The sequence below is a fragment of the Geospiza fortis genome, unplaced genomic scaffold, assembly GCF_000277835.1.
Source record: "Geospiza fortis unplaced genomic scaffold, GeoFor_1.0 scaffold1628, whole genome shotgun sequence".
Classification (NCBI taxonomy): Eukaryota; Metazoa; Chordata; class Aves; order Passeriformes; family Thraupidae; genus Geospiza; species Geospiza fortis.
This window is the reverse complement of record NW_005054558.1, coordinates 375,576-402,865: the sequence shown is the minus strand read 5'-3', so window position 1 is coordinate 402,865 and position 27,290 is coordinate 375,576. Positions and strand designations below refer to the sequence as shown.

At 34.1% G+C, this 27,290-nt stretch overlaps 1 protein-coding gene across 1 annotated transcript in view; it reads right to left on the bottom strand.

The window, feature by feature from the left end:
• The window catches only part of ASCC3 (activating signal cointegrator 1 complex subunit 3), a 236,942-nt gene that overhangs the window by 55,240 nt on the left and 154,412 nt on the right, over nucleotides 1-27,290 (bottom strand). The window contains 12 exon segments of the mRNA XM_031064101.1: nucleotides 871-991; nucleotides 1,097-1,234; nucleotides 11,113-11,255; nucleotides 13,270-13,390; nucleotides 13,478-13,623; nucleotides 13,759-13,925; nucleotides 15,363-15,448; nucleotides 16,821-17,041; nucleotides 18,900-19,068; nucleotides 19,524-19,622; nucleotides 23,292-23,446; nucleotides 27,184-27,290. The exon segment at nucleotides 27,184-27,290 is cut by the window's right edge and continues 65 nt beyond it. Coding sequence (XP_030919961.1) covers nucleotides 871-991; nucleotides 1,097-1,234; nucleotides 11,113-11,255; nucleotides 13,270-13,390; nucleotides 13,478-13,623; nucleotides 13,759-13,925; nucleotides 15,363-15,448; nucleotides 16,821-17,041; nucleotides 18,900-19,068; nucleotides 19,524-19,622; nucleotides 23,292-23,446; nucleotides 27,184-27,290 — 1,673 coding nt within the window.

The following is a 27,290-nucleotide window of genomic DNA, read 5'->3' as shown; positions in this document are numbered from 1 at the left end:
GCAAGCTCTGTATTTACCTAACAAATACCATTTAGATTGTCCTTAGGTGTACACATTGCTAGCGTAGTATAGGAACATTTAATAATAAACTTTCTCTTCAGGAAAGAGAAAGGGAAAACAGAACAGGAAACCTGGAATAAATTTAGCTTGTCCTCATTCTTCAAACTTAGTACCATCCAGACAAATATTCTCCCTGACTGAACTCTAAAAAAAGTTCTTCCACGGTTCACTTTCTTCAGTTTGTTGAAAACACTGCAGAACAGTTTATGAAAACTGGAGTTTACTGGAGCCAGAAAGCAGCTAAAGTCTGCATCAAGCCAGAAATTCAAATATTTAATTTAGCTGCTTATTTCTGAAGTATCCCTTACATCACTGATGATACCAGGCCAGTTAAGGTTTTTCATTTACTACTAAGTGACTATATATACGTTTTATTTTCTCATATGTGTGTGATTCAACTGTTGCATTTCAAACCATGGCTAAGTTTACTGTTAAAGATTTGTTTCTATTTAGAAAAGGTTTAAGAAATTTAAAAAACCTCGGTGCTTGAAAAGTTCCTTTTATACAATTACCTAGTTAACTAGATATAGAGACTAAGCTTTATACTGTCCCTTTAATTGTTTAATGTCTATTTTGGGTGATAGTCATTGAAGGAGTTTAGCATGAAAAAAAGAATCGCAAAACAGAAACACTTTCATTATTGCAGAAAATCTTAAGAGTTCTCTTACAACTTGCATTAAACAAAGAAAAAACCCCTTACCTCATCTCTCCTAGTCTTTATCCAAATTCAGTTACAAAATAATTGAGGTCATTTGCATATGCTTGAAATACATTTTAGGATTTGAACATTTCCGTAATTTATGTGAGTACCTGTAATGGGATAATCCACGTAACGCCTTGTTTTTCCATCGTAGTATTCTGTTCCTTTAACAATTACTAAATGAGCTGGAAAATTCACACCCCAAGCTAATGTGCTTGTGGCAATAAGAACCTAAGACAAAAAAAGAAAGATTAATGAGGTATATATAACAAAAAGCCAACTTTTAAAATTCCATGTAAAACTCATCATAGCAGGATTCAAAAAGAACATGTATACCTGGATTTTGCAGTTCACAAACAATTCTTCCACAGTTTTCCTGTCCCTTTCATGTAGACCTGCATGGTGCATGCCTATTCCAAAAGCAAGTGTCAGCTTCAGATTCGAATCTCTAACTGTGACTATAATGTCATTCATCTGTAACAGAAAGAATAATTGCATGCTTTAAAGCAGATTACTAAGAAATTTTAAACTTTTTGGTTTCTTATCTTTATTTTTTTGTTTTTGTAGCAATGATAATTTGCTTTATGCTGTTTATACAAGCAGGAAATCAGAGCCTTTTTCAGTCCCTGAAAAGACTGGATTTGTCTAAAAAAAATACTATATTAACAATGGGGGTGGAATACAAAATGCACATGACTTTATTGACATGCTAAGTAACACAGACAAGGAAATGAAAATGCTGAAAATATCTTGACAGGTCTGGCAAATACCGTGCATTCTGTTCTGTGTTTGTTTAATGCAATCCCTAGTATCAAAGGGGTTAGGACTGGTATAAAAACATAGCAAATCCCTGCAACCAGTAACATAATAACAGTCATGAAAAATAAATTTGGCTCTCTGTAATGCCTTTGAACACTAGAACATTGAACATTATTCCTCAGTTTAATAATTTTGCAATTATTATTCATCAAAATGAAAAATAGAAAGCTTTCTATTTACAGGCTGAAATGCAAATTAATTTGAAAATTTTTTTGGAGTGTGTGTTTGTAGTTTATAGACTCAAACTCAGCGAAATCCAACATCTATTAAGTGTGTTCATTTAAAAATTTCAGAAGTCCAGATAAAAAGCTATTTTTATTATTATTACTAATTATTTCAAATCCGATGTCAATGACTCTTGGGATTCTTTTTACTACTATAATTTTAACTATCTTTTTTGCCTACATTTTCAAGTCATAACTTTGATAATAAACTTATTTATTTTTGTAGATGACCTCTTTGAAAATCCTCTTAGTAAAAACAAATGAAACTGTCTTGTTAAGTGATTCTGCCCTTCAAAATTATTTGTATTGTTTTATTTCTAAGGCCATTTATTATTTTATGTGATTTTAATATAATTATAGCCAGGAACTTTAAAATTTATGCTCTTATTAGTGGTTTCCTGGTGCCACCAGCAGTGGCATGATGATATTGCATACTTAGGGCAGAATCATTCATGGTCATGGGAGGTATAGCCAAGGTTAGAGAACAAACAGTAGTACAGAACAAATTAGTCAGGGTAACTGAATAATTTGGACACAGTGTTCAGCCTCATTGTAGACTGAGTTCTCCAAAGGACTGAGACATGATAGCATCACATGACTACAGTGATATTTTCATTTCTATGTAGGACTCTGAGGTGTTTAACTTCTGATGTTCAAGATTGTAACCTCTCTAAATATTTCCTGTATTTTATAATTCTCAGACCTTAATGTAAACAAAATGATTCACGTCTCTAGACTCAAGTAACATGTTGCTACTATTAGAAAAAGAATCCTTAAAAGGCACCAAAATATCTACAGAATATAACAGCCCATATGGAAGATTTTAAAACAAACAAACAAGATTTTGTAAATCAAACAATTTTGTTAGGAAAAGTAAATTGCAAAGCATTTAAAAAGTCTATTTGTTGAAGTAATCTTGACTAACAGAACCACAACTGATGGCAGTAACAGGGAAACTAATTAGAACAAGGAATTGTTCAACTTTTGACAGATCAATCAATTTCATCTGTCATAGAAGCTCCTAAACTTTATTTCCCCTTGCAATGCAGTTGCCTGGATGTTCCTGAGTTTCCTGTACTGTAAGATGTGGAAGGTTTGTTGTATAAACTGATCTAGCACATATAAAATAAAAGGCTGCTTACAAGAGTGAAAGCGTCCATGAAATACTGAAAAGAAAGGGAGCAGAAAGAAAAAAGCCCAATGAATTGAGAAGTGAGGAGGGGATAAGTCCATTTAGGAAAGGGAAGCACGAAGCGGGGTAGATAAGTCGAAGAGAGCAAAGAGACGAATGAAAGGAGGATATGTTAAAGGATAAAGTTTATCTGTCTAGATACAATCACCAAACCTTTGATTTCTCTAGTCAGCATGTAGACATGTGACTTCAGTGTAGACAACATGAATTATGACCCATCTTAGAGAGTTTTTCTTGAAGACTAAAAAATATCTGGATAAAATGGGAACACACATACTGTTTTCTCTACAATTTGACCATCAACATACAATATTAAAAATATTATCAAACCTATTAATGATTTTTTTACTGCAGGTTTATTAATTGGTACTAGTACTGCATAGGCTCTTTTTGCCTATGTACACATTTTAAGAAATAATAACTATATGTATACATTGAACAGAAAATGAAGATGAAAAAAATAGAAAACAAAATTGGTAAATATGTGAAAAACAATAAAAAATGCATTTAGATTTTAGTCAGTTTCTGCATTAAAGAATTGACAAAAGATATTACGTGGCTGAATTAATTTTTCTTCTCCCCACCAAGAATCAGCACCTCATGATAGTTATGTCTTTACTGTAAGGGAACAAGAAAATTCCAAAGACATTAACTTCATTATTCACATCAAAAGAACGTGATATTGGGAAAATAATGAATCTAAACCCCCTTTTCCTCTAGAACAGTACAGGGATCAAATTAGCTGACTGGGCTTAGTATATAGTGATTAGACTGTTCCTTCAGCACACGCAGTTTTACACTGGGAGCTATTTCCAGTACACAACCTGCTCTAAACCTTTCTGCCATAGAGTTGCCAGCACAAAACATCCTAAATTCACGCTGCTGGGAATTTACTCAAAGATGTTCTTCTTGCTTTTACAATCAGTGGTGGTTATTTTTTTTCCCCTCTGACTCGTATTACAGCGGCGGCCTGTGGTGCTGTTAGTCGTACCTGCAAAGCAGTGTAATTTACCACAGGAAAACTAAAGAACCCTTAGCAGGAGCACTGGCACATGTACTGCTATCCTGTCATTTTAGCAGCAGGGAATCCTAGTCATTTTTAGCTGACCCCTTACTTTCACATAAATCACTGTAATAAACATAACTGTTTTACCCATAGGCACAATCCAAGGCTTAAAATTCTCATGTCAATTTATTTAAAATGTAACTCCCTTATGTCAGTGTAGTGTAAGAATATTATAACTTTCTATTAAGAAATAATGGCACAATTAATAGGTTCATTAACTAGAAACAGACACAGCACTGTGACTATAAAAAAAACCTAACATTTTTGAATTGTTATGACTCAATTACTATTTATCTTTCTGAAAACAACTGTCATGTAGTTTTATTCACAGAGGGATAAATGAAATCTATGTTATGTTATCTTAAGAATTGGAAAAAAAATTAAAATAATATAAGGAAATACAAATTGTACTGGCATTAAAAAAAGCCCTGTACAACACCAATGCAGGGAACTTAATGCCAGGAAGGGATTTTTCCCTGGACTCATACACAAGCAGGATCAGGCACAGGCTAAAAGGTTTGGCTATCTTTCACAGCAATTTTTTTTTTTTTTGATGAACAAATTAAAAAAACTCCTAAAAACCAAGTTGGGAACCTGGTAGCACCGCAAAATATTTTCAAATAAACTTTATTTCTACATTTTCTATTCTAATTTCTAAACAAACCAGATTTTTGTCAAACTACTAAGTAGTCATTTTCTTTGTTCCTGCACATATGTAAACTGTTGAACCATTTACTTTAAGCTAATAGAACTTTTTTTTTTTATATTTTAAATTTATTATACTTAAAAAGCTTTTGTAGAAAGATAGGATTCCATTTAAGCAGATACATTACCCTGTGCCTGAAATACATTCCAGTCAGAGTATAATTCAGCAAGTTGATGACAATGCTGGCTCCAAAAGAAAGGAGGAGACCAGATTGGACAAGAATGAGCTAACAGATTGTGCAGCCCAATTCTGTCCCTTTGAGTGTGATATATTGTTTCAAGATGCTAAAACCCCATACTTTCTCAAAGCATATCTGTTGTGCTGGTTTTCCCATTTTCACAGAATCCTCATTATTAGTACTCTCTACTCTTTTCAAAGCACGTCAGACTCAGACCATATGCCACTGAATAATGCTTATCAATTGTCTAAAATGCCCAATAGAAGAAAGATCTGCCAAACAAAAGAATCGTGAAAGTTATGAAGTCTTTTACAAAAATAATTACATATTTCACATCTGCTACAGATGTTAAGTGAAATAAAAACATCTCCTTGTTATAACTAAATGTTAATTTTTATGACACACTTTTGTGTCATAAAACCGACATCTTGTAGAAGGAAGTTGAACTTCTAGAATGACTGAAACACTTAGAAATCATTCTTGGGCACCCTCCTGATCTTTAAAGGCAGGAAAAAAAACCTCACAAAATTATTTTCGATGAAGAATTGGCTTATACTACAGAGCTATCCCACATTCAACAAGCTGCCTAAAAAAACTCAAATAATATTCAAGGAACATTTTAAAACGTGTTTCAAACAGCTGAGATATATCATTAAATCATATTTAATAATATATAATAATACATTAAAGAATAATAATATAATAAAACATTTAACACTAAAAGACACATTTAAATGACAGCAATATGCCTGCTCATGACACAGACCAGATTCTTCTATTCCTGTTTTATAGCACAACATTACCTCAAAACATTAACATGGAGATAATAGATTGTTTGATTTAAAGGTTAGAGAAGGAAAAGCCATCTTTTGTCTTTCCAAGAATTTTTAGGATTTTTTTTGTTGGTTTTGGGTTTTTTCTTTGTTTGTTTTTATTAACAATGCAAACTGACTATTGGTAAAATTTAATTCCCTTTCACACATACAGCTATGTGTATTTTCACACAGTGCACAAATACACACGTACCAATCCATAATTACTGCACACATGTTAATACACTCACATGTCTGAAATAGCAAAATCAGGATTGGTCTGATTCATTCTTCTGGAGTCAATGAATGTCCTTCATTCAAGGGCCCTTGAATTCTGTGGAAGCAAACTATTGCCTGATATGGATGCTATTGAATATTACTGCAGGTATCTTTGTGCTAAAAGATATTAGCTATTTCTAGAGGTTTCATAAAGAACAGTCTTAACAAGATGCAGATGGCCAAAGGATGCACAAAGCAGAATGCAAAAACCATTGTGGTTAAAGTTAAAACTATGTACATTGGTACATTTCTTCTCCCTCCTTGCACTGTAAATATTAAAGAAAAATAAATCCAAGTATCTGGACAGGGAATAAATTTTTAAAGAAACTCCACCAAACAAATAAGAAAACACCCTGCTTGTCTGCTGGTGAGAACTGCATTCTAACTTCAAACAATAAACCATAAATACTACTTTTGTACTTTTGTTTTAGGTTAAAAACAAAAGGCTGTAAAAACATTAGAGAAAAATAAATAAACTGAAAACTTGATTCTAATAAATTATGTTGTAAAAAGATTGCAACATTTTCTGCCACCACAGATGTAGATGCAATCTGTGACAGAGAAGGACTTGTTCCTCTTTAGTCAGCTCCTAATGTAGAACAGTGTAACTGATCTTACCCAAGCTGACCATCAGAAACTGGTGGCACTGTCTGTCTCCAAAACAATAATCTGAGCTATTGTCCCTTTTAGCAAGATAAGTAATGGCTCACAAGCTTGAACATGACAGTCCTGACAAGTCCAAATTAGAATTTTAGCTAGTAAGTGTATAATTAAAAATCCTCTAATGATTATACAAAAAAAACCAGGGTAAGCATAACATTTTCTTTTTCCATGGGCATTCTGGCATCAGAGAACAAGAGAAAGAAATGAAGAACCACTCTATTTACAGATGCAGTCTCCTCTTTGAGATGCACTGCCCATTGACATTTCTTGTCATGATGCACCTGTGCCTCAAAAGCATGACCAGCACAATCTTTACAGATTGATGTCTAATCAAGAGTCCTTGCTCTTATTGCAGACGGCAAGGAAAACAGCTTTTGCTGCTGCTTCTTCAGTCTTTGCTGAAAAATAAACTCAGTCTTGGGGCACACTGTAAGAGAGAGAAATTTTGGAATGCATATGGACAACGCAACTTACAGAAGAATTAAAAAACATCATGAAAGCTCTAAAGGGAACTATTCTTTTTATCCTAGAGACTGCCCACTCATACTCTGGATGAACTGTAGCAGTGTTGCTTAAATCCTGAAGAATGTCTGCATGTGCAGTTGGAAAATGTAGGGGTGAGCTTTAAAGCATCAGCAACAAATCCTGGTAAGCATGGTACTTCAAACATCATTGGAGACTTCCCTGGTAAGACTAAAGTATATGTAATGCATCAGGTCTTTGAGTGGCCATTTCTTCACAAAAAAGCATGCACAGAGCCTGAAACTTAGTTGGATAGAATCTATGAAACAAATTTAACTATTTTAATGCAGCAACAGGCCCAGCGGAACTGCAAAACTGACCAATACTAGAAACAACAATTTTCATTAAGTACTGGCCACTTTTATGAAGATTGACTGCTGTGTCAACTTTCTGAATACCTTTCAACTTTCTGAATGTGGTAACGGGTATGAGCCAAAACCTGCATATCAGACATGAAAATCAAGGAAAATGTCCAGGAAGAACCAGTTCCAAAACCTAATGAAGCTGCCTATAAGATATCTATTTTTCAGTAGATGCTTGTATAACAAAATTCCTTCTTGACCATAATTCAGCTGCACCTGTTAGATAATGACTCCTTTGAGGGAAAGAACATCTTGCATGATTCCTCCATGATCCAGGCAAACTGTTATCTACTTTGGTGGCAACAGTTGAAGCGTTGTTTCTATATGTCACTTATACATACAAATATGTTTTCCAGAAGGTTCATGCAAGTTCATGTCATTTGAAATATAACTGATTGATATGCTGCCTGAATTTGATATTTGGAGCTGGAAGTGGATTTGCCTGTTATCTGAGAGTACTGTGAAAAGCAGCCTGGAAGTTTGTGAACAGAATCATTCATCACAAGCTTCAAACAAGAGCCTGGTTTACCACCACAGAGAGAATCTCTACCGAGATGAGTGAAGCTAACATGATGGCTGATAAACAAAGATCTAGTATTGCTAACAGCACATTAACAAAGAATCAGTACTGGTCTCTGCTGCATTCCAGTCTCTTCCCCACAAGGCCTGAATGTCTCTGATACCATCACGAAGAAGAACAAAGAAAAAATGTATTTAATGGCTGTAAGAATCTGTCTCTACCTCAACATCAGTCCTTTAGAAGTTATTATGGATGACATAGTTTTAGAACATTTCAAGAAGCCTTAAGAAATCTACTGGGAAGGTCACATAAACAATTGAACTTTTAGCCATCATGTAGCAAACCCAATTACAACATTAAACAAAACTTACTAACGAGTTCTCAAAGGAATCTTATGCCGGCCAAAATTAACATTATGTGTAATATGTATTATGTATAATAAAGCCGACTGAAAAAAATGCCATGGTCTGCTATACAGCTTGCTAACTTTCTGTACACCCATGAAAAATCTCTTATATCTCAAAATACTTCACAGTTAAGAATTACAACTATTTTGAAAATAAAGTAATTTATCTGTAAGTCCCCCTAAAAGAATAGTGGTTGGCAAAAAAAAAAAACAAAAACCAAACCCAAAAGTGAAAAACTGACGGAAAAAAAAATGCTGTTTAAAAAGGAACAAAATTTAATTCTTTTGACTGGTCCATTTTAATCCCATATGGAATTGAGAAACTTTCCAAAATTGAGAAAATTTCCAAAATTGAAATTTTGGAAAAGGGTTTAAGACATCGAATGGCTGCTATAAAGTATTTGCTAGTTTCAATTTTCAAACTTAAAAATTTTATAGTGGTCTGGAGAGAATTTTGTCTATTTCCTGTCTAATTCTGACTTTAATATTACTTGAGAATAAATTTTTAAAATTTAAACCCCCTAAATTATGATTAGTTTTTATTATTATTAGATTATCATAAAAAATTGTGTAGGATATATACTATGTATGTAGCACTACTAGAGCTTTGTCCTTTGCTTCAATGTCAAATGAAACTCAGGCTAATCATGCTCATTTAAAACACAAAAGTACAAACCAGTCCCATAATTGCCCAAAGAAATGTCCACTTGAAATTGTGGGTACTTCAAACAGAATTGTGTTCTGCATAATAGTGGTAAGATATAACAACTTAGAACTTAATCCTCAGTCTTTTACATTTACGTAATCAGAATTGAGTAACTTGGTAGGTATCTCATGCTCCAAACATTCAGCTTATTAATTCAAATACAAATCATATGCAAATGTTATTAAACTAATAAATGCAAAGTCTGCTTGTCCTTGTTGGCTCCTATTTCAAAACCTTCAGAGGCTTATTCTGAAACAAGAAATTCAAAGACTCCTAATAGAAAACCCTTTTCCAGGAAGTGAAGAAGCTTCAGTTACAGTTCTTTTCAGAATAGCAGTGGCTCCCAGGACATGGGGAAACTATTTATAATAATGCAAGTCATTTAGGGCAAGCTGCACAGTGCATATTCTAATTCTAGGTAAGATTACTGCAATAAACCACTACAAGGTACTAGAGTACTCTACTAAGTAATAATAACAACTTGGATATGAAATGTTTCTATTAGGTTCAAGAAAACATTAAATAGAGGCTATACAGCTAGAAAAGCACCATCAAGTTGAGATATGCTTTAGTAATAGTGGTTTATCAGCCAAGAATTTTAAAATCCATCCAAAACAGAAAGGATGAAGATGTTATGCTTTATCTCTGGGAATCCCATTTTATTTTTGGCAAAGAGCAAACAAACACAAATAATATAATCTAGAAACTTATGCTTTTGGATATATAATACTTACAATTGTATAACATTATATATAAATGATCTGTTTATATGGTATATTCCTATTCATATTTATATGACATAAAAATATCCATACAGTATTCAACTTGGATTTTATATTTATGATTCCTGCATTTTGCTGTGCTTTGATCCTAAATTATCACAGAAATTCCTAGTAGAAGATTTGCAATAAATCCAAAATCTAGTAAACCTGAGTATCGATCAGAAAAATCTGTTTTGCAGCAATGATATACTATAATCAGGACCATTAGTGCAGAGTAAAATAAATAATACTGCATTCAGAGTAGGTGCTGAACTGAGTGAATTAAATACAATCTGGTATACAGTTTGAAGAATATAGATAAAAGAGAATATTGAAAGGTTGTTTATTACTTAGCCATCATTCATGTTTTGCAGTAAACAAAAAAAGATTAAAAAAGAAGAATATATAAATAAAGATTATATTTTTTGAAAAAGAGTAAAAAAGAAGTCTTTCTGCTAGCATTGTTTAACATCTAAGTGTTTCACTTTGCAGTCTTTAAAAAAATCTTGGCAGAAGGTTTCTTTACTTTTTCTATATTATTGAATTATTTCATTGATATGCAAGACTGAAGCATTGCTAAATGATTGGTTCTGCAGTACATCTATCTATCTAGGAATATAGATGGATGCATGTATGTACATAGGTACATATATTCACACAGATATATATGCAAATACATATACTTAATGCATCTTATAAGAAGGATGATTTTTCTCTTAAAACACCGAAAGAGATTTGGTTTAGATTTCAGCTTAACATCTATAAGTCACAGATGTCCAGCTGTAAACTTTAGAGAGCACTAGCCCTCTTTCTTTTAGTCTTTGTCTTATCTTGGTATCAAAGACTTGCACCATGTGATATATGTTGTCTGGGACCATGGAACTAGCATTAATAAGATATGCAGGAAAAAACAAAGATAAAAGAGTTTGTACAGACTCTTCTATAGACTTGCACAGACGCTTCTATAGCCTTAATGCTGTCACTACTTTTAATACATAGGGAAATTTAGCATATGCACAACTCTTTCAAGATCTACCCTCAAATGACTCTTTTGTTTCAGATGAATTTTTTTTTTTTCAAACAAACATCAGTAAGATAGAAGCAAAGCACAAATGAGGAAGGTAAAATGATTCTACCTCTCTTTCATCCATCTTCAGCCATTGTTTGGGATCATCCTCTGTGGCCAGGAAAGCTATGAGATCTAAGGCAGTAAGCCTTGTCTGACGTCTGGATGACACAAAAATAAGAACAGGCTTGGCTGGAGAATGACTCCGAATTGCTGTTGAGCAAAACAGAATTTGAGAATTAGACCCTTTAATGACAAAAATGAGAGTTTCTCTTTGCAATCCCATGGCAGCTGATAGACCTCCCTGCAGGTGACATTGAGGTATGTCTACTGAGCCTTTACTCTGTGGATGGATTCAAATGAGGTGAGAGCACACCACCTCTGAACCAAAGGCCATAAAACTACACGTAGCTGAGTCTCAATTTCCCTTCAGCTACTTCAGTGAACACTGTAAGCTAATTAAGAGTTATCAAAGTTATCAAAAAAAACCCAACAAAGCACCACAAAATCTAGACAAGCTTCCTAGACTTCAAGCTTGTGAATCTCTCTGTCTCAGCCTAAAAAGTATGTTAATGTTTTTTCTACACTGTTGGGGTATGTTTCCTCAGACTTCAGTGCCATGAAGGTCTAAAATTTGCTTTCTGCCTGACCAGAGCTGGAGCTGCTTAAACTCATGCCAGCTTACAGAGGATCACTTCCATCTACCAATATCAGAAAAGGTAAAAAAAGCAGAAAGTGACTTTTCAATAGCTGCTGTGAAAGTGGGCATTACAATACAAGAGAACTTGGTTTCTGTGCCAACTAACTAGTCCAATATATCTAAACCAATTAGGATATATTGAAACCAACTAGGTTTTAGGACTTTTTAAATAGCATTTTCTTGCTCAGCCCATCTTTGAAAAGTTTCAGGTTGCAGGGAAATTTTTATGGTCTCAGGAATAAGTATTGCCATGAAAATGCTAAAATAACCTTGACTGTATCATGTCAAACAAGTCAGGAACAGAGCGCACAATAAATCATATTTATACATATTTTCTAACATCAACAAGCACTAGAAGTATAAACAGGTGTACCTAGAATTTCAATTACTCTCCCTTAGCCACTTATAAATCTGTTTGTGTGTTTTCTCATGTAATTCTCATCCAAGCAATTAAATTTATGTATTGTTAATTTCTGAAAACTATTTCATAATGCCCACCAGCACATATTATTCCTCAGTTCATGAACACCACCCAGCATGTGCTCCTGCATACACACACGCAATGCTGTTGTGAAATTATTGAAATGGGAAAATGCATGTGTATTTATATCTTACAACTATAGATGCCAATATATCTAAGTATTTTAAAAGACCAACATCTAATGGATTTTTGTTGCTCTAGGAACAGGTGTAGCAGAACAGCCCAAGACAGATTTATTGTTCATTAGTGTTTTTGTACAACGCTCTTGTGGAGGTGTAAATAATCTGAGCTGTCAAGATTGGTCTCTAGTCCACAATCAATACTTTGCTTCTGTCATAAGGCTAATTAAAGCAGCTAAAAAGTCCCCTCACAAATGTCACCTCACAATCAACAGCAGTTCACACCACAAAATTTATTTTGGAGGTTATTTTTAATTGATATAATAAATATTCCTTATGTAACCAAAACAAAACACGTTCAAATAAAATACAAGAGAGCTTTTCTTAAATCTATACTGCTTGCCAGCTTGGTTAAGAATAAAAAATTGGAAACAGAAGCATATCTGGATGCACTACAAATTTTGAATTTTATGGTTATTGCTTTGAAACTAGAATTATAGGAGGTTAGCCTGACTTGCAACTTCTGTTCACAATTTTTTTAATGCTAACATGCAGTGGTCCATATGAAAATACCTCAGCAGATTAATAATATGAATGATTTTATTGCTTTCTAAATTTCCAATATTTTTACACGAATATTTCTTTCTGGTGTCAAACACTAAGAGAAAACACATTTTATTTCCCCTTCACTAACACTAATTTTATTCTTCTGTTCTAAATACATTACATTCCTCTTTTACATGTTGCATTTGCAGCACACTTTATGTTTCAGACAAATATCTTTGGGCCATTAGCGGAGCAGATTCTCCCAATACATGCCAAGAGTACATACGCTAACACATGTTGCAAATGTGCTGCAAATGAACTGTGCAAAGTCCCTTTTTCTTTTAGAGAAAGAAAGAAAAGGTCTAGAAGCTGGTTGCTTACCCTGAAAAGCAGGTTTGTTCATGCTGGCCATGCGAGGACAGTAATGCTGGCCAGGGAAGCCCTGGATGTGCACCTCCAGAGGAACTGGGCGCACCGATGGTCGGAAGTTGAACAGACCCATCTACAAGAGAAGATTTTTTTCAAGTTTAACCTTGAATTATCTTGCCAATTGCTATTTTGTTTTCCTGCATGAAAACTTTTTTCATACCTGATTAATGTTTAGCCAGTCAGCAAGGTCTCTGGCATTTGCTAAAGCAGTGGATAAACCAACCACTCTTACTGGCTTCTCAGTGTGAGATGAGATAAAGTTTGTTCGAGACACAATGACTTCCAACACTGGGCCTCTCTCATCCCCTAGTAAATGAAAAGTAAATGGAAAAACAGAGAAAAAGGAAAGGTTCAGATGTCAAGAAGTATATTCACATCATAAGTACCAGCACACTTCAAATTTAGCAGTGATTGTGATCAAAAGCAGTGAAACATGCTCACCTAGAAGATGGATCTCATCTATGATGAGAATGGCAACTTTTTGAACATAGCTTCTGTTCTGCCAACTTCTGCTGACACCATCCCACTTCTCTGGGGTAGTAACAATCAGGTCAGCCTGGGCAATAGCTCTCATATCAGGAGTCACATCTCCTGTCAATTCTACAACCCTGTAATCAAGAAGGACAGTGACTTGGCTTTACAAAGCTTTACATCTTAATGTTAAAATATTTACACCTTAAATTCTTTAAAGAGGAAAGAAACAAAATTAAGCAAAGTAATTTTCCTTGTCAAATACATTTAATAGGATTTTCACAATTGTTTTAAGCAAATAAACCTGCCTCTTTGTTTTCCCAGTAAATACTGTATAAATACCAAATATCATTCCTTAGCAAAACCATATAGAAAGAAGAGGAAGAATATGAGTCCAACCAACAGTTAGTTCTTCAAAATGAAGATAACACAATACTGGTATGATGTAATGTGAACCATAACATCCTGTCACAGACAGGATGAAAGCTTTCATGGAGGCTACCAAGTTGCTGCCTGCTGTTCTGCATAGATCTCTGGTTTGAATAATAAGGCCAAACTGCAGTGTGTATTGCATTTGTTGGTGAAGGTCCATTAAGACTGGTGCTGAGATTAGCCTCAGATTACTTTTTGAAGAACATTAGCAGATTTTTTCCAACTGTTTGCAGCAATTGCGATGACCCATCATTTTAGATGGATCCATTATAATGGGTTTTAGACATTTCAATGACACATTCCAAACCCAGATGAACATCAAACAAAAAATCCTAGAAGTAATGTGTATATTCTGTTACAGATTATAGTCACAAGTAACTGTAAATTTCAAAAGAAGAAATAGTACCATAAAATATTTTATCTCATTTCTGTGATAACAACAGGAATATTACTGATAATTTCATGGACACAGAGCAGCATCTCTTTCTCTTGTGGTGTGCTTTGAGCTTAACTTAGGAAAAAGACTATATTTGGAGAAGGTGAAGGCCCTAAATAATGCATTCTATGCATAAAAATTTTAATTCAGGACACTATAATTTTGGAAAGCATCAACATGACTGCTATACCTTGTAGATCATAAAGTAATGGCTGAACTCCAACACCTGGGAAGATCAGTAAGAAATTAATGTTACCAAGGAATAAAATGATATTAATTTATATATGAAGGACATAGTGTGACTACTATTATACAGTTCATGCAAGTCCTGTATGTTCCTTGCAGCTGAGGTTTCTAAGGAGAGCTTAGTTTGACTTACATTTTCAATTTCCAAGGATATTGTGGAGTCAAATCTGAGCTTTGTATTTTTTATACTGACAAAGAAGGAGAATGAAAATAGCTGGGTATCAAAGTGTATCCCTTTCTTAGTTCTGATTTTGATCTATCACTTTTGATCTATCATTTTTGATCTCAGTTTTGATCTATCAGTGACTGCTCATAGAACTTTTCAAGTACTAGAAATTTGAAGGACAGTATAAAACCAAAACCCTTTTTGAAATTCTCGTAAGAATTTTGAGATTTTACTCATACTAGATGAGCTGCTCTTTTGTTCCTCATTTCTCTGATTAGGTGAGGAGAAACATACTTTTTACCAAGCTTTTCTTCAATCCTAACTTTCCAGTCCTCAATCCTCTCACGGACGAGTGCTTTCAAGGGTGCAATGTACACTGCCTGCAAAAGAAAAGGCACAGAACTAATAGTAAAACAAGACACCTTTATTAAAGTGTACCTACAACACATGGTATTTGTGAGATTTGAACATACCTATAATCCATAAAATAAATAAGGTCTGATTTCCTGAAATTACCTACAACAGGATTATATTTAAAACAGACATTATGCCTGAAAATAATGTTGTTTTTTTTTCCTGAGCAATTAAGAATATTCAAATAAGGAATAATTTCTTGGAATTGCAGTATTTATCACACCTTTTAAAATCCAAAACCCGCTTATGAAAATGATGGCTTTTGTTGCCATGACTATAAAATCTGCACATTAACATTCCGGAACAGAAATAATCTGAATTTCTGGCAAGCAATATCCCACCTGATTTCTAGTTATGTCACTAAATTAATAAAAAATACCAATTAAGTAAAAAAGCTGATTATCTTAAGCAAAATGTCACAATATTTTTCTCAAAGAAGACCGCAGTACAGGGGGGAATATGCTTACATGTACAAAACATATTTACTTATAGATTTATGGTTAAAAATTCTAAAGCTCTTGAACAATGAAAAAACTGCTACATGAAGAGTTCACATACATTCTTTGAAATATATAGCTAGGCTTCCAGCTTTATTAAAACCTAAAATATGCATTCCTTTGAGAACTGGCTATTTTTTATGTCTCACAGATAAGTTGAAAGTGTATGAGTGACTTGTTTACCTCACTTGGACTAAGAAATTACATGAAGATATTTAAATTCAAAGACGATTAAGGAATTTATGTACAGAATTTCTGTTAATGTAAAGGTTAAACTTTTTTTTTAATCTCCCAGTCAGATACAAAGATTTTTGAAAGACTTTAAATCTAAAATGTGGTTAACTAAGACAATATGGCTAAGTTGAGAAGCAGATACATATTCACTTTGACAATAAAACTCCAAAGGCTGAGTTGTTCAGCTTTTAGGCAATTTAAAACACAGGGGGGAGCTGGAACGGAAAATTGGCTTGTAGTAATTAATTGCAACTTATTTGTTTAAATAATAGACAGACTGGGCTAGCTGTAGTCCCATGGAAGGGAACTAATAGCTATAAAACAGTACCACTGCTAGTAGAAGGAGATTAAAGCTGGAAATGCTGTTAAGGAAGAAAAGGAAATCCAGCATGCCTGCATGTCATTTTTGTAGATTTAACTCTAGCTGTCAACTGATTAAAATAAATAGTTAAAATAAAAGCGTAATGCACATAATGCACTACCACTTTGTATCCACACACATATAAATTGGAGAAAGTAAAATTCAGTTCCCCATAGTCTTCTTCAAGACTCTTTTATTACTGAGATGCTCATAACAAAATTATTCTAGTAAACCTGTTTTACAAACCTTTGATGTGGGATACTTGTTAAAAACTCTAAAGATGGCTAATTCAGCTGCAACCGTTTTTCCAGAACCTGTAGGAGCTCCAAGAAGAACATTGCAGTCTGTGTGATAGAGGGTATGGAATATCTGTGTCTGAATAGGGTTGAAGTGTGTGAATTTGTACAGGACTTCATATTCAGGATGTCCCAAGGCTGTGATAGGCAAAGGCTGGAGATCCAGAAGCTCTAAAACCACAAAATAATAGTAAGTGGATGACAACAGATGATGCCATGACATGACATAGCTTGTTATGAAGATAAATATATTAAACAGTAATTTAGTGAAAAACAGTTTACATTGAAAAATATTTTACTTAGTATCTCATATGACAGAGAGTACACATTTGGGTAATTGCTTACTTTGATGAAGAAAAATGAAAAGTTGTTTTATAGCTCTGAAATAATTCTGCAAGTAGTTTTGAAAATATGATTTGAAAATCTGATAGCTGTGAACCAGCTATTTGCATATTAATCTTCTTCTTATACCTGTTTTCTTTTTATCCACTTGTAGTAAGTTCTAAACTCACTGTGTTAGATCATATGTATGTCCAGCTTCTTATGATAACAGAATGTGGAGTATTTCAAATTCAAGGGAAAAAATCTTTTTAAGAAGAAAGGATTCTTTGGAGTTTCCAAGTTGATGGAGTAATACAAATCAGATGAGTACAGCTAAATTTTGCATCTTATCCTTTAAATGTATAATTAAAGACATAATCTTAATAAATAAACAAACAGCTTTTCAATATATGATTCTCAATATATCTTGAGGGCATCTGCTATCCAAAGAATTAGAGATTGTGGAATTTGGAAGATGATATATATAACCAGATTGGATTTGGAATCCTACCAAATTAAGGAGACTGCAGTGATTCTGCTATGCAGATGCTTGCTTTGAAGTTTGGGTTTGGGGTTTTTTTTTGTGGCTGGAGGTCTCCTTGTCTTTTCAGGGTGCTTCACATTAAGGTATGATATGGGAGTCATAAAATCTACTGAGGCAATGATGCCTAATATTCTTCACATGCTTTTCACTGATACCTTATGGCTGTTTTATCATTCCCACTGAAACAGTGATTTCTTGGGCTCTGTTGAGGAGAAAGAAGGGGTTTTTTTGCCTAGCAGAGCCTCTATGTACTTCGTTGTTGAGTGGGAACCAGATGGGAATTGAAATCAATTACCATAAATCCTGGAGTCTCCATAACTGGTGATGTGTAAATATCTTTCTGTTTCTTCTGAATAGTAGTCAGTGATCAGTCAATTAGATAAAAAGGTTACACATGCTTTTCCAGACAGTGTAGGTACAGTACAACAATAGCTAAACACTTCACAAACACATGTGAATTTATGCACGCCAAAGGACAACACCGTATGGGAACTGTGCATTTCTGAAGGCACTCAGCAGACTGCTAGATGAGCCAGATGTAATTACAGAGGAAAGGTTTTACAATGACATCAGCCCCAATGAATGTATAAAGCAATTTATGTATCCAGAAAAAAAGAAGCAAAACACAAACATATGCTTCTGTGCCAAGTGTTAAAAAAGGAGGGGGAGGGGAGGGACAGAACTTGATGAGATGAAATGTATGTTCAGTGCTGCAACAGTTCTTGCCATGATAAACATTTCTCAGCAAAAGTAGAAAAATGTTTCATACTTTCAAAATTTTCATTGTTTTTCCTTTGCTGAACGCCATTTATTAGACAGTCTAAGATTATTTTTAGCCAGTCCAGAAGAAAGGTATTGCTTGCAAGCACTAAGCTAAGACACATCAACACAGAGATTTGCTTAGTTTTATATAACAGGTTCAGTTTTCTTATGGTTTATAGAGAATCTGGAGTAACTAAAAGGCTGGTGTTATACTAAGATGAAACCAAAATTGCTTTATTTTGTTCAGGAATTGAAAAGCTTAGAAAGCTGGAGAACAAATATCACAAAGTGAAATTCCAGACATTTTTCTCCAATGAAGCAGAAGTAAGTCTTATTGCACTACCATAAAAAAAACCAATATGAGCAATATCCATTAAAGCAAAATTATCAAATTTAAGTTACCTGTGTGGGGTGGATGTCTCTCTGGAAGAATCAAATGTTGAAAATTTATGATACATACAGCCTCTGCTCCTAACCATCTATCAGACACAGCTCGAATGTAATATTGAGAAGGAAGAGGTTCAAAAATTGGGATTGTGAACACCAGCAGCTGAGGCTCTTTAGTAATGACCTAGTGCAAACATGTAGAGAATAATTACTGCACAGAAAAATCAGAAACTTGAAAAATCACAGTTTGCCTCACTTCCCCAAGCATTGCTAACACAAGACAATAGAGTATGTGTGTGAATATTTACATCTTTATAAAATATTTTACTGCCTGGAATGAATATTTTTTCCATAGTCTTCCAAAGATGAAAAATAAGGCTGGCTCTTCATCTTGTTCTTTAACAGACAAAACCATTATAGTCTTTCTACATCACCTGAAAATAACTGTCCCAGCAAAGGAGGAAGAGAAAAATGGACATTTGAGCTTAGAAAACATTGTTGTGGAAGTCCAAGCTGATCAGGTACATCTGAATTTGAAAGCTGTACTGCTGATTTGAAAATCTGCTTAGGCCAAAATACTGTTACATCTCACTAACTTTGTTTTTGTTTTGCTGTGAGATTCTGGATAAAGTCCATTACCTGTTTCTTTTGAATGATGAAGTACTCTGAATGATAAATGTGATCATTAGTAGGGTCTTCTACCCAAATCCACCAGGGCTCTCCAACACTGCCATGTACCTTTATGAGTAGAAAAGATAGTTTTCTTTTAGTTCTCTGGGTTTAGATTCTCTGGATTTGTTAGAAATAGTGGATGCATTTCTAAATTACACAGGCTCATAAAGGAATACAGAAGTACAGAAATCAGAGGTAACAGAAAAATAACATTTTTAATCAGATGAGTCTGCCTAAAGATTATGCTCCAATTAGAGTTTGCCTAAGGTACACATAATAAAAATAGCCATGATACAAATGCAACTGAAGGTAGTGCCTCAGCTGTTTATAAATTCACTTAATCCCAAGGGTTCCTTCCCTCTAGGCTCCTAGGAAAGAACATGTTCTCTTTATTCCTCCTGCCTTTAGGTTCTGTATAGAAGATTGTGGTTTGCAGCTGTCTGCTCATTTTTCAGTCACAAATATTGTCTCAGGAAAAAACTGGACATGGAACTGTGAAATTGCTCTCCTCTCTCTCATCCCTCTCCTCTAGAGAGATACAGCAAGTGCATTCAGAAGGCTGTAATGTAGCCATTGTTACAGGTGAAGTGAGAAGAAAATAAAGAGAGCCATCACTTGATGATTTCCCTGCCACCTGGCGATGTCTTTCTAAACCTAGACTTTTGTTTGCTTTGTTGTGTACCTTACTTTGCAATGCCAGCAATGCCAGAAATCATAGCTAGTTATGATGCTAAATTAGGATTTTTTTTTGTCAGAATAAATAACCTTTGCCAATGTACAAGGATGTACTGTTATTTTACATAAATATTTCAGAAAATAAGAAAAATGCAGGGTAAAGGAGTACGGAAGACATAGTACTAAATGAATGCAGATTACTGATGTTTCTGATGGGGTCTGTGATAAGTTGCAAAACCAGGAGATGAAAAAAAAGTTGGAATTTTTCGTAAACTTAATAGAAAAAAAGTCAAAGTGCATAGTTGCTTCTAATGGCAATTTTAATGCTCCAGGAATCTGGTATTGATTCACACAGCACACATTATTTTCAGCATAATTCATTACTGTGTCTGTGTCAGAAAACAGTCTGTACTAGTTTGTGAAGACAAAACTATGCACAAAGAATAAAATTAAGGTGCTTTTCTTTCTTTTTTACCACAGTTGCAGAGTAGACAAAATGATGGACAGTCATTCATTTTTATTACATTTAAATTTCACTTGCAGCTTCATTAGGAACTGAAGCAGTGAAACTGAAATGACACGCAGGTGACATCTTGAGAAGTGACAGTGAGACTATTATTTCATCTGGGTTTAGGAGCATTTAAGAGAGATAAGAAGAACTAAGGAAGGCAATTAAGTCCAAAGGTCAGAAATTTTATTATTAACTGTAATACCAACCTAATTTTGGAAAGTCCCATGAAAAAACTGCATGGGGTAAGCAGGACAATCTGGGAACAGGAAACAACATCTTCTCTAGTGATGATTCTCAAGGACTGGGGAGCTCTTAAAACTGGCACATACCTGTGCCTGTATTTTGGACAACCATCACCCTTAAAACTACGTCTGATATTTGACTCAGCTAATTCATACTATTTGCATTATTCTGCAATTCTGCTGGACTCCTTCTGGATGCATTAAGGCTTAATTGCTCTGTCTGGGTATGTTTATAGTCCTTTGCTTCTAACAATAGAATAAAAATCTGGGATTTGGCTCACATGCTTTTACTGAACTAAAGGGTTCCCTGTAATGAAAACTAAAGATAAGCTGATGTCATATTTCACAAAAACATCTTTCTCTTCTAATGTCATGTGCAGTTTGCGATGAGATCATTATAGAATTAATCATCTGGGTAAAGGAACGATCTTAAAACCATGAAATGTTAGCCAAACAGGGTATTTCAACTAAACATGGTATTTAAAGTTTTCATAACTGGTTTTATTTGATTACTGCAATTCTTTAGATGGGATTTTTTAGCAACTCACTTTTGTACCAAGTACAGGTTTACTGGTAAGTTTCTATAGCCATCTTCTGAGAAGCTTGTTAAAATAATCTGATGATAGAGAAGCAGTTTCAGAGTGTCTATGCTTGAATTTGAGACAGCTATTCATTTTCAGAAACTATTAAAATTTAACAGCTTTAGTTATTTACTGTGATAAAATCTTCATTTACTGAAGAAACAGGAAAATCATCACCACATTACAGAAATAAAAAAAAAGAAAAAAACCACTTTTCCAAGTTTTTATGATTACCCATAAACAAATTCACATAAAAACATCTCCATAAGCTTAACTGATACAACAATCATAATATTTCTAAAGCAATCGTCAGAAAAACTGTGTAAGTGGTCATGTCAGAAAATAAACTTGTGACAAACTTTTGCTCTAAATTTAGAAGTTCAGAATCAAAACAACAGTATAATTTTGTGTGGATCCTTAACCTGTAAAGATATAGAACCTATGTTTTCTAGAAAAACCTAACAATGGATTGAGAAATTACTTTGTATTAAGATAAAGTTTAATATGAAGAACAGTAATTTTTTTGTCTTTAGCAGACTACAGGTAAAGTGGATGAACTGAACAATAAAAACTTGTTTCAATCCTAAAAAGTAATGCTTTCTTTTCCTTCTGAAGTATTGCCCATAAATAAGGTAAAAAAAATATTCATGTTATAATTCATGTTAGGAATCCATTCAAATATTTATGCAATAAATCTAGGTGGCAAGCAAAATCAAACTTTATATATTTTGATTGCTCAAACTCTGTATTTTGATTGCTAATTTCCCATTGATAAGGTAACCCGATGAAACTTCTACAAGAAATTAAAGAACTTTTCATCAGGGAAAATAAATTCTAAAGTAATTTAAATATTTGTGGAATGAACCTGTCATTTAATTATGATTAAGGTAAAAATTGTAATCTAAGGGATTTTAAAATTAATTTTTAATAAAAGAACAGATACTTAATATCCACATTTCAAAATAATTTATCTTAAGCATAAATTTCATAAGTCTAAAAGAAAAAAATTATATTTGCCTATGGAGGTATCTTTTTTGCTGTAGAAAGTTTCAGAAGTAACAGCAACAATACAATGCCCCCACGTGGACATTTATGTTTCATTTAGATTTATCCTAAATGCATTTCTAATGAACAGTTTCTGAATCAAAGGATGTGTGTATAGCTAAATGTGAAACTGGCACAACTCCTTTCATATAAATCTGCACTATAAAATACAGATGAACATAATTCCAAACATATCTCAGGGGTTATTTTGTTCAGCCAAGTCCCAGCAGAAAAAGGCACTGATATTGTGAATGTATATTCCTGAAGCCAGGAGGAACAGGAGAACCTGGCATACATGAACTGCATTTCAAAGCTTTTCTGTGTTTGACATTCATTCATAGTTCAGAGAGCCATTCATGTCTCCCTTTCTCTTGCTTCTCCCTTCTGGGCACATAACTCTAATCTGTGTGTGACTACTGTAAATATTCAGTATTAAGCATTTGCCACAACGTGTTATACACAGCCCAATCTTAATGGCTTAACAGAAATGAAAAGATGATCCTTGTCTGCTTTCTTCAACAAAAGTCATAAAAATCATCCCATTCCTATTATCAAATTTGCTTTTTAGCTAAAATAAATGCTTTTCTAAAAATCCCAAAAGCTATGCATAAGCAGTGATCATCTCCTTTACTGAAACTAAACTAAGGCTTCCCTTCTTGCCTCCTGCTCCCTCTGTTTTTACCTGGTCATTCCAGGTGAAGTCGGGCGCGATGTTCAGCCGGACTCGGAGCACGGTGCGGGTGATTGGCTGGATCGTTGCTTCCATGATGATGGAGGGTATTTGATGGACACACTGTTTTACCTTTAACCCAATTTTCACATGATGCAGCATATGACCTGCCAAGAAAACATCAGGTGTAACGAATTTGCATTTCCAGGAAAAAGCATACAACTCTGACTTTCAAATAGGCTTTTAGAGAGCAGTATTACTGCTTGCTTGTTTTGCTCCTGGGTACGTAAACGTCTGACTCTCTTGACCTAGCATGTCTGAATATTTTGTAATACTTAACTTGAATTAGCAATTTAGAGCCTTGAAAAATCAGTATTAACCCCCTCGTTGGCTATAACTAAGGGGTTAAAATAACTATTAAGAATTTTCACTGAAAATATTACGTCAAGCTAGTTCTCTCTCCTTCACTTACTTTTACACCAGCCTCTTATCAAGCCATAAAATTCTTTTGCAGAGCACAAATATCAATTTTTTACTTAATTCAACTTCTACAATTTCTGTGTAGTGATTCAAAGCAGGCAGAATGTTTTTCATAAAACTGAAAAAAGGTACTTAATAGGTTAAAAATGCACATAAGTAAACATCTCACAGCAGCTCTGATCTGTAAGAACATACCAATGTGTAACTGAGACAAAGGAAAAATTAAATGTTGCAATATTTTTTATTTTCTATTGTAATCATGGTAACTAGGGCAATAAAGTGATTCTATTTATTTAGAAAAATGTCCTACTTGTATTTTACAGCTCAAATCTCTCTTCCCTTGCTCTTCATTTTGAATATAAAACAAAGTATGTAGCAGTAATTTCTTTTTTTTACTGAAATTATTCCACCTTCTGGCTTATTTAGGAAAATATGGCTTATTTACTATATTTTCACGGAAATTGTAATGTAATTATGTGAAGCATATTTTAGATTTTAGTTGTGATGGTCATAAATACTCCCTGTTGAAATCTACCTTACCAATTGCTACTGATATTTTCTGATATCGTTATGTGGTCCTGTGCATACTTACCCATTTAAAAAAACCAAAAAAATTCAAAAAAGGAGAAGTCCTATTATTTGCATTATGTGCAAAGTGACAAGGTGATACAAACCTTTCCTTGCAATTACAAGACATCTATGAGCATAGCATCTTGAAACTGGTATTTTTAAATTGATACTGACTTTCCCTTTTCAGTTTTTCTTATTTAACAAACTGGCAGATAGATTTGTCTCACACAGGTGTTTATACTCTGAAGTAATGAATGGTGACTTTGCTTAAGAATCAAACCCCTAACCAAAAGTTTTAATACCTATTTAATCAGTTTAATTTGCTGTTGGTAAAACAATTGCACGTCTAACAAGTGGGTTATTTAAAACCAAACCCCTTATGTTGATACACTTGGATGATACATGCAGTGTTTCAGCATACTTACACAGGGACTACCTTTTGCAATTAGAGGTAAAACTTCAGAAATCATGTTAAATAAAGGCACATGACAAATATTCAAAGTTATGACTCAAAAAAACCCATGTAGGGAAGTATACTTTTTATGGCAAAAATCACTTTATCTACATGTGTGAGGTGAACTGTGTTTGTACAGGACAGCACTGAGGTTCTTTTACACTTACGTGCTAGGGGAAAATAAGGCTCCTCTCCCAACTTCTACAAAACATGATAAAACTCTCTCCTCCCTAAGCTCTCTCTTTTTTCTTTTTAATAGTTACATTATGAGAAACCATCAATGGCATTTAAAAAATATTAAAACCCTCTGAACAAAAGCTGACAAAGAAAATACGCATGTCTAAAAAAAATTTTGCTTATTCTAAAATGTTTGTCATCTGCATTCTGAAAAAAAAAAAAGGAACTGTTTATCTCAGCTAACACAGTGATATCCTGGCTATCTGGAAACTCCATGGTTACATTGCAATAACTCATAGATTGGTGTTGATCTATTCATGGTACCCTGGAATCCAGGATCTGTGCACACAACATGCTCTCCACTCATCTGATGCTTTCATCTCCCCCTAAGCCATGGGCTGAGTTAGCCAGCTAGATCCTGTCTTTGTTACTCTATCTCCAAGGTCTCCATAACATTTAAAAAGCAAGAAACACCAAGACTGAAACTAGCCCTGTGGGGTAAGAAAACAGGGCAGTACCTGGAAGTTGTGCCTTTCCTCATTTCAATACAGCTTAGAATTTGAAATAAAAATACAGTGACTTCCTTTGCACGCCTCAGAAAGAGAGGCCAGACAGGAGGAAGTGAGCCAAGAAACTACTTCACAGAGATACACAGATCAACTTTCTTTGATATTTAGAAGGCTGAAGAATTTGAAATATCATTATGTATGGTCAGCAGTGCCCTATTTTTACAGTCAAATCCCATGTCTCATCTACTTTCAAATTAAGGTAATATAAACCAGAACCAGACAAATTGCAGGTATATACAGATACATTTCCATCTTGTCAATACTGGTTCCAATACATTGAAGGAAGCAAAATTGGCTTTGTATTTTTACACAAAATTTCCTGCTTCTCAAGTGCAAGTATAGGGAGAAAGAACAATTAAAAAAAACAAAGCCAAACAAAACAAAAATAAACAAAAAAAGCACTGAACTAAAAACAGCTCCACAAAACCAAACAACAAACACACAAAAAAACCCCCACTAATACAATTAATGGAAAAGAATACCAAGCACTAAAAGGCATCATAAATACACAAAAAATTACCAGTGAATTAAAAAGTGCTATAACACTTCTGAATAAAAAACTGTAATGCTAGCATTTCAAATAAAATGCAATGGTTTTAATACATTTAACATTACTATAATAAAATGTAGTTAAAGTAAGCATCTAGAATTTTGTCATAGTCTTTTAGTTTAACTTATTAAATGAAAATATAGCATGTAATTCTTCAAACTTTTACATATTTATTTAACTTTTTTCAGCCTAGGTTAGGCACATAACAAAGTTTTCCAAGCTAGCAATGTAATACTCCTGCAAATAAAAGAAATATTAAGTTAGATGTGATAGCTTCTAAGCAGTGAGTATGAATGGTATTTTTATTCAAAAATTAGATTTTTCAAAAAATGGCAGTTTGTTTATCAACACGTTGGTAATAGCAGGTGCAAATGAAGTCCAATTAAAAAAATACACTGAGGAAAAATTGTAAATGCATTACAAGTGATTTTTCTTTTCTTCAACCAGCTGGTGGGCAGTTTATGCACAACAGTTTATACAGACTTACTGGAAATTGTCATTATGTCTATCAGTAGGCTTGTGGATTTTCTCATTATTGGACTGTCAAATCCTTTAAAAAATTCCATTAAGGTTTTGTTGCAGTGACACCAGTGACAATGAATTCTCCATGTTCAATGAAAATTAATGCAGTCTTTCAGAAGAAGGCCATTTACTGATAGCATACCTGGATGTAATAATCTGGTTTTATTCTTTTCCATATTAATAGTTAAAGAAATAAGGCCACATTGTGCCAACTGGCAAAAGTAAACAGATGCCTTTTATAGTAGTGTGTTATGTAAGGTGGGCAGAAAGGGAAGCACACAGGTCAACATAAATATGTATATATACACATATCTACCTAAATACTTATCAATAGACATCTCCTTTCCATCTGTGTTCTGCAACTACCAGGACATGGGCTGGCCTTATCCTCAGAGCTGCGCCATTTTACAAGCTGTGGAGACTGGAAAAAACCTTCTTTACTGGACAAACCATATTAATGTGTGGTATGTGGCTACACGGCTTCTAGACCAGAGAGGGAATATTGATGCATGGCTCAGATTTAGCTCTTACTTGCCCATTGTTTTCTATAGTTTAAGCAGATCAGCCTTGCTGGTTTCTCACCTATTTCATCTTTTCTCATGTCCTTCATCTTGTCAATGGTGAGATTCTTCTCTTCCAGCTTGGAGAGGACGGACGGTGGTAGCACTGAGAACTGCCTCAGAGGGCTC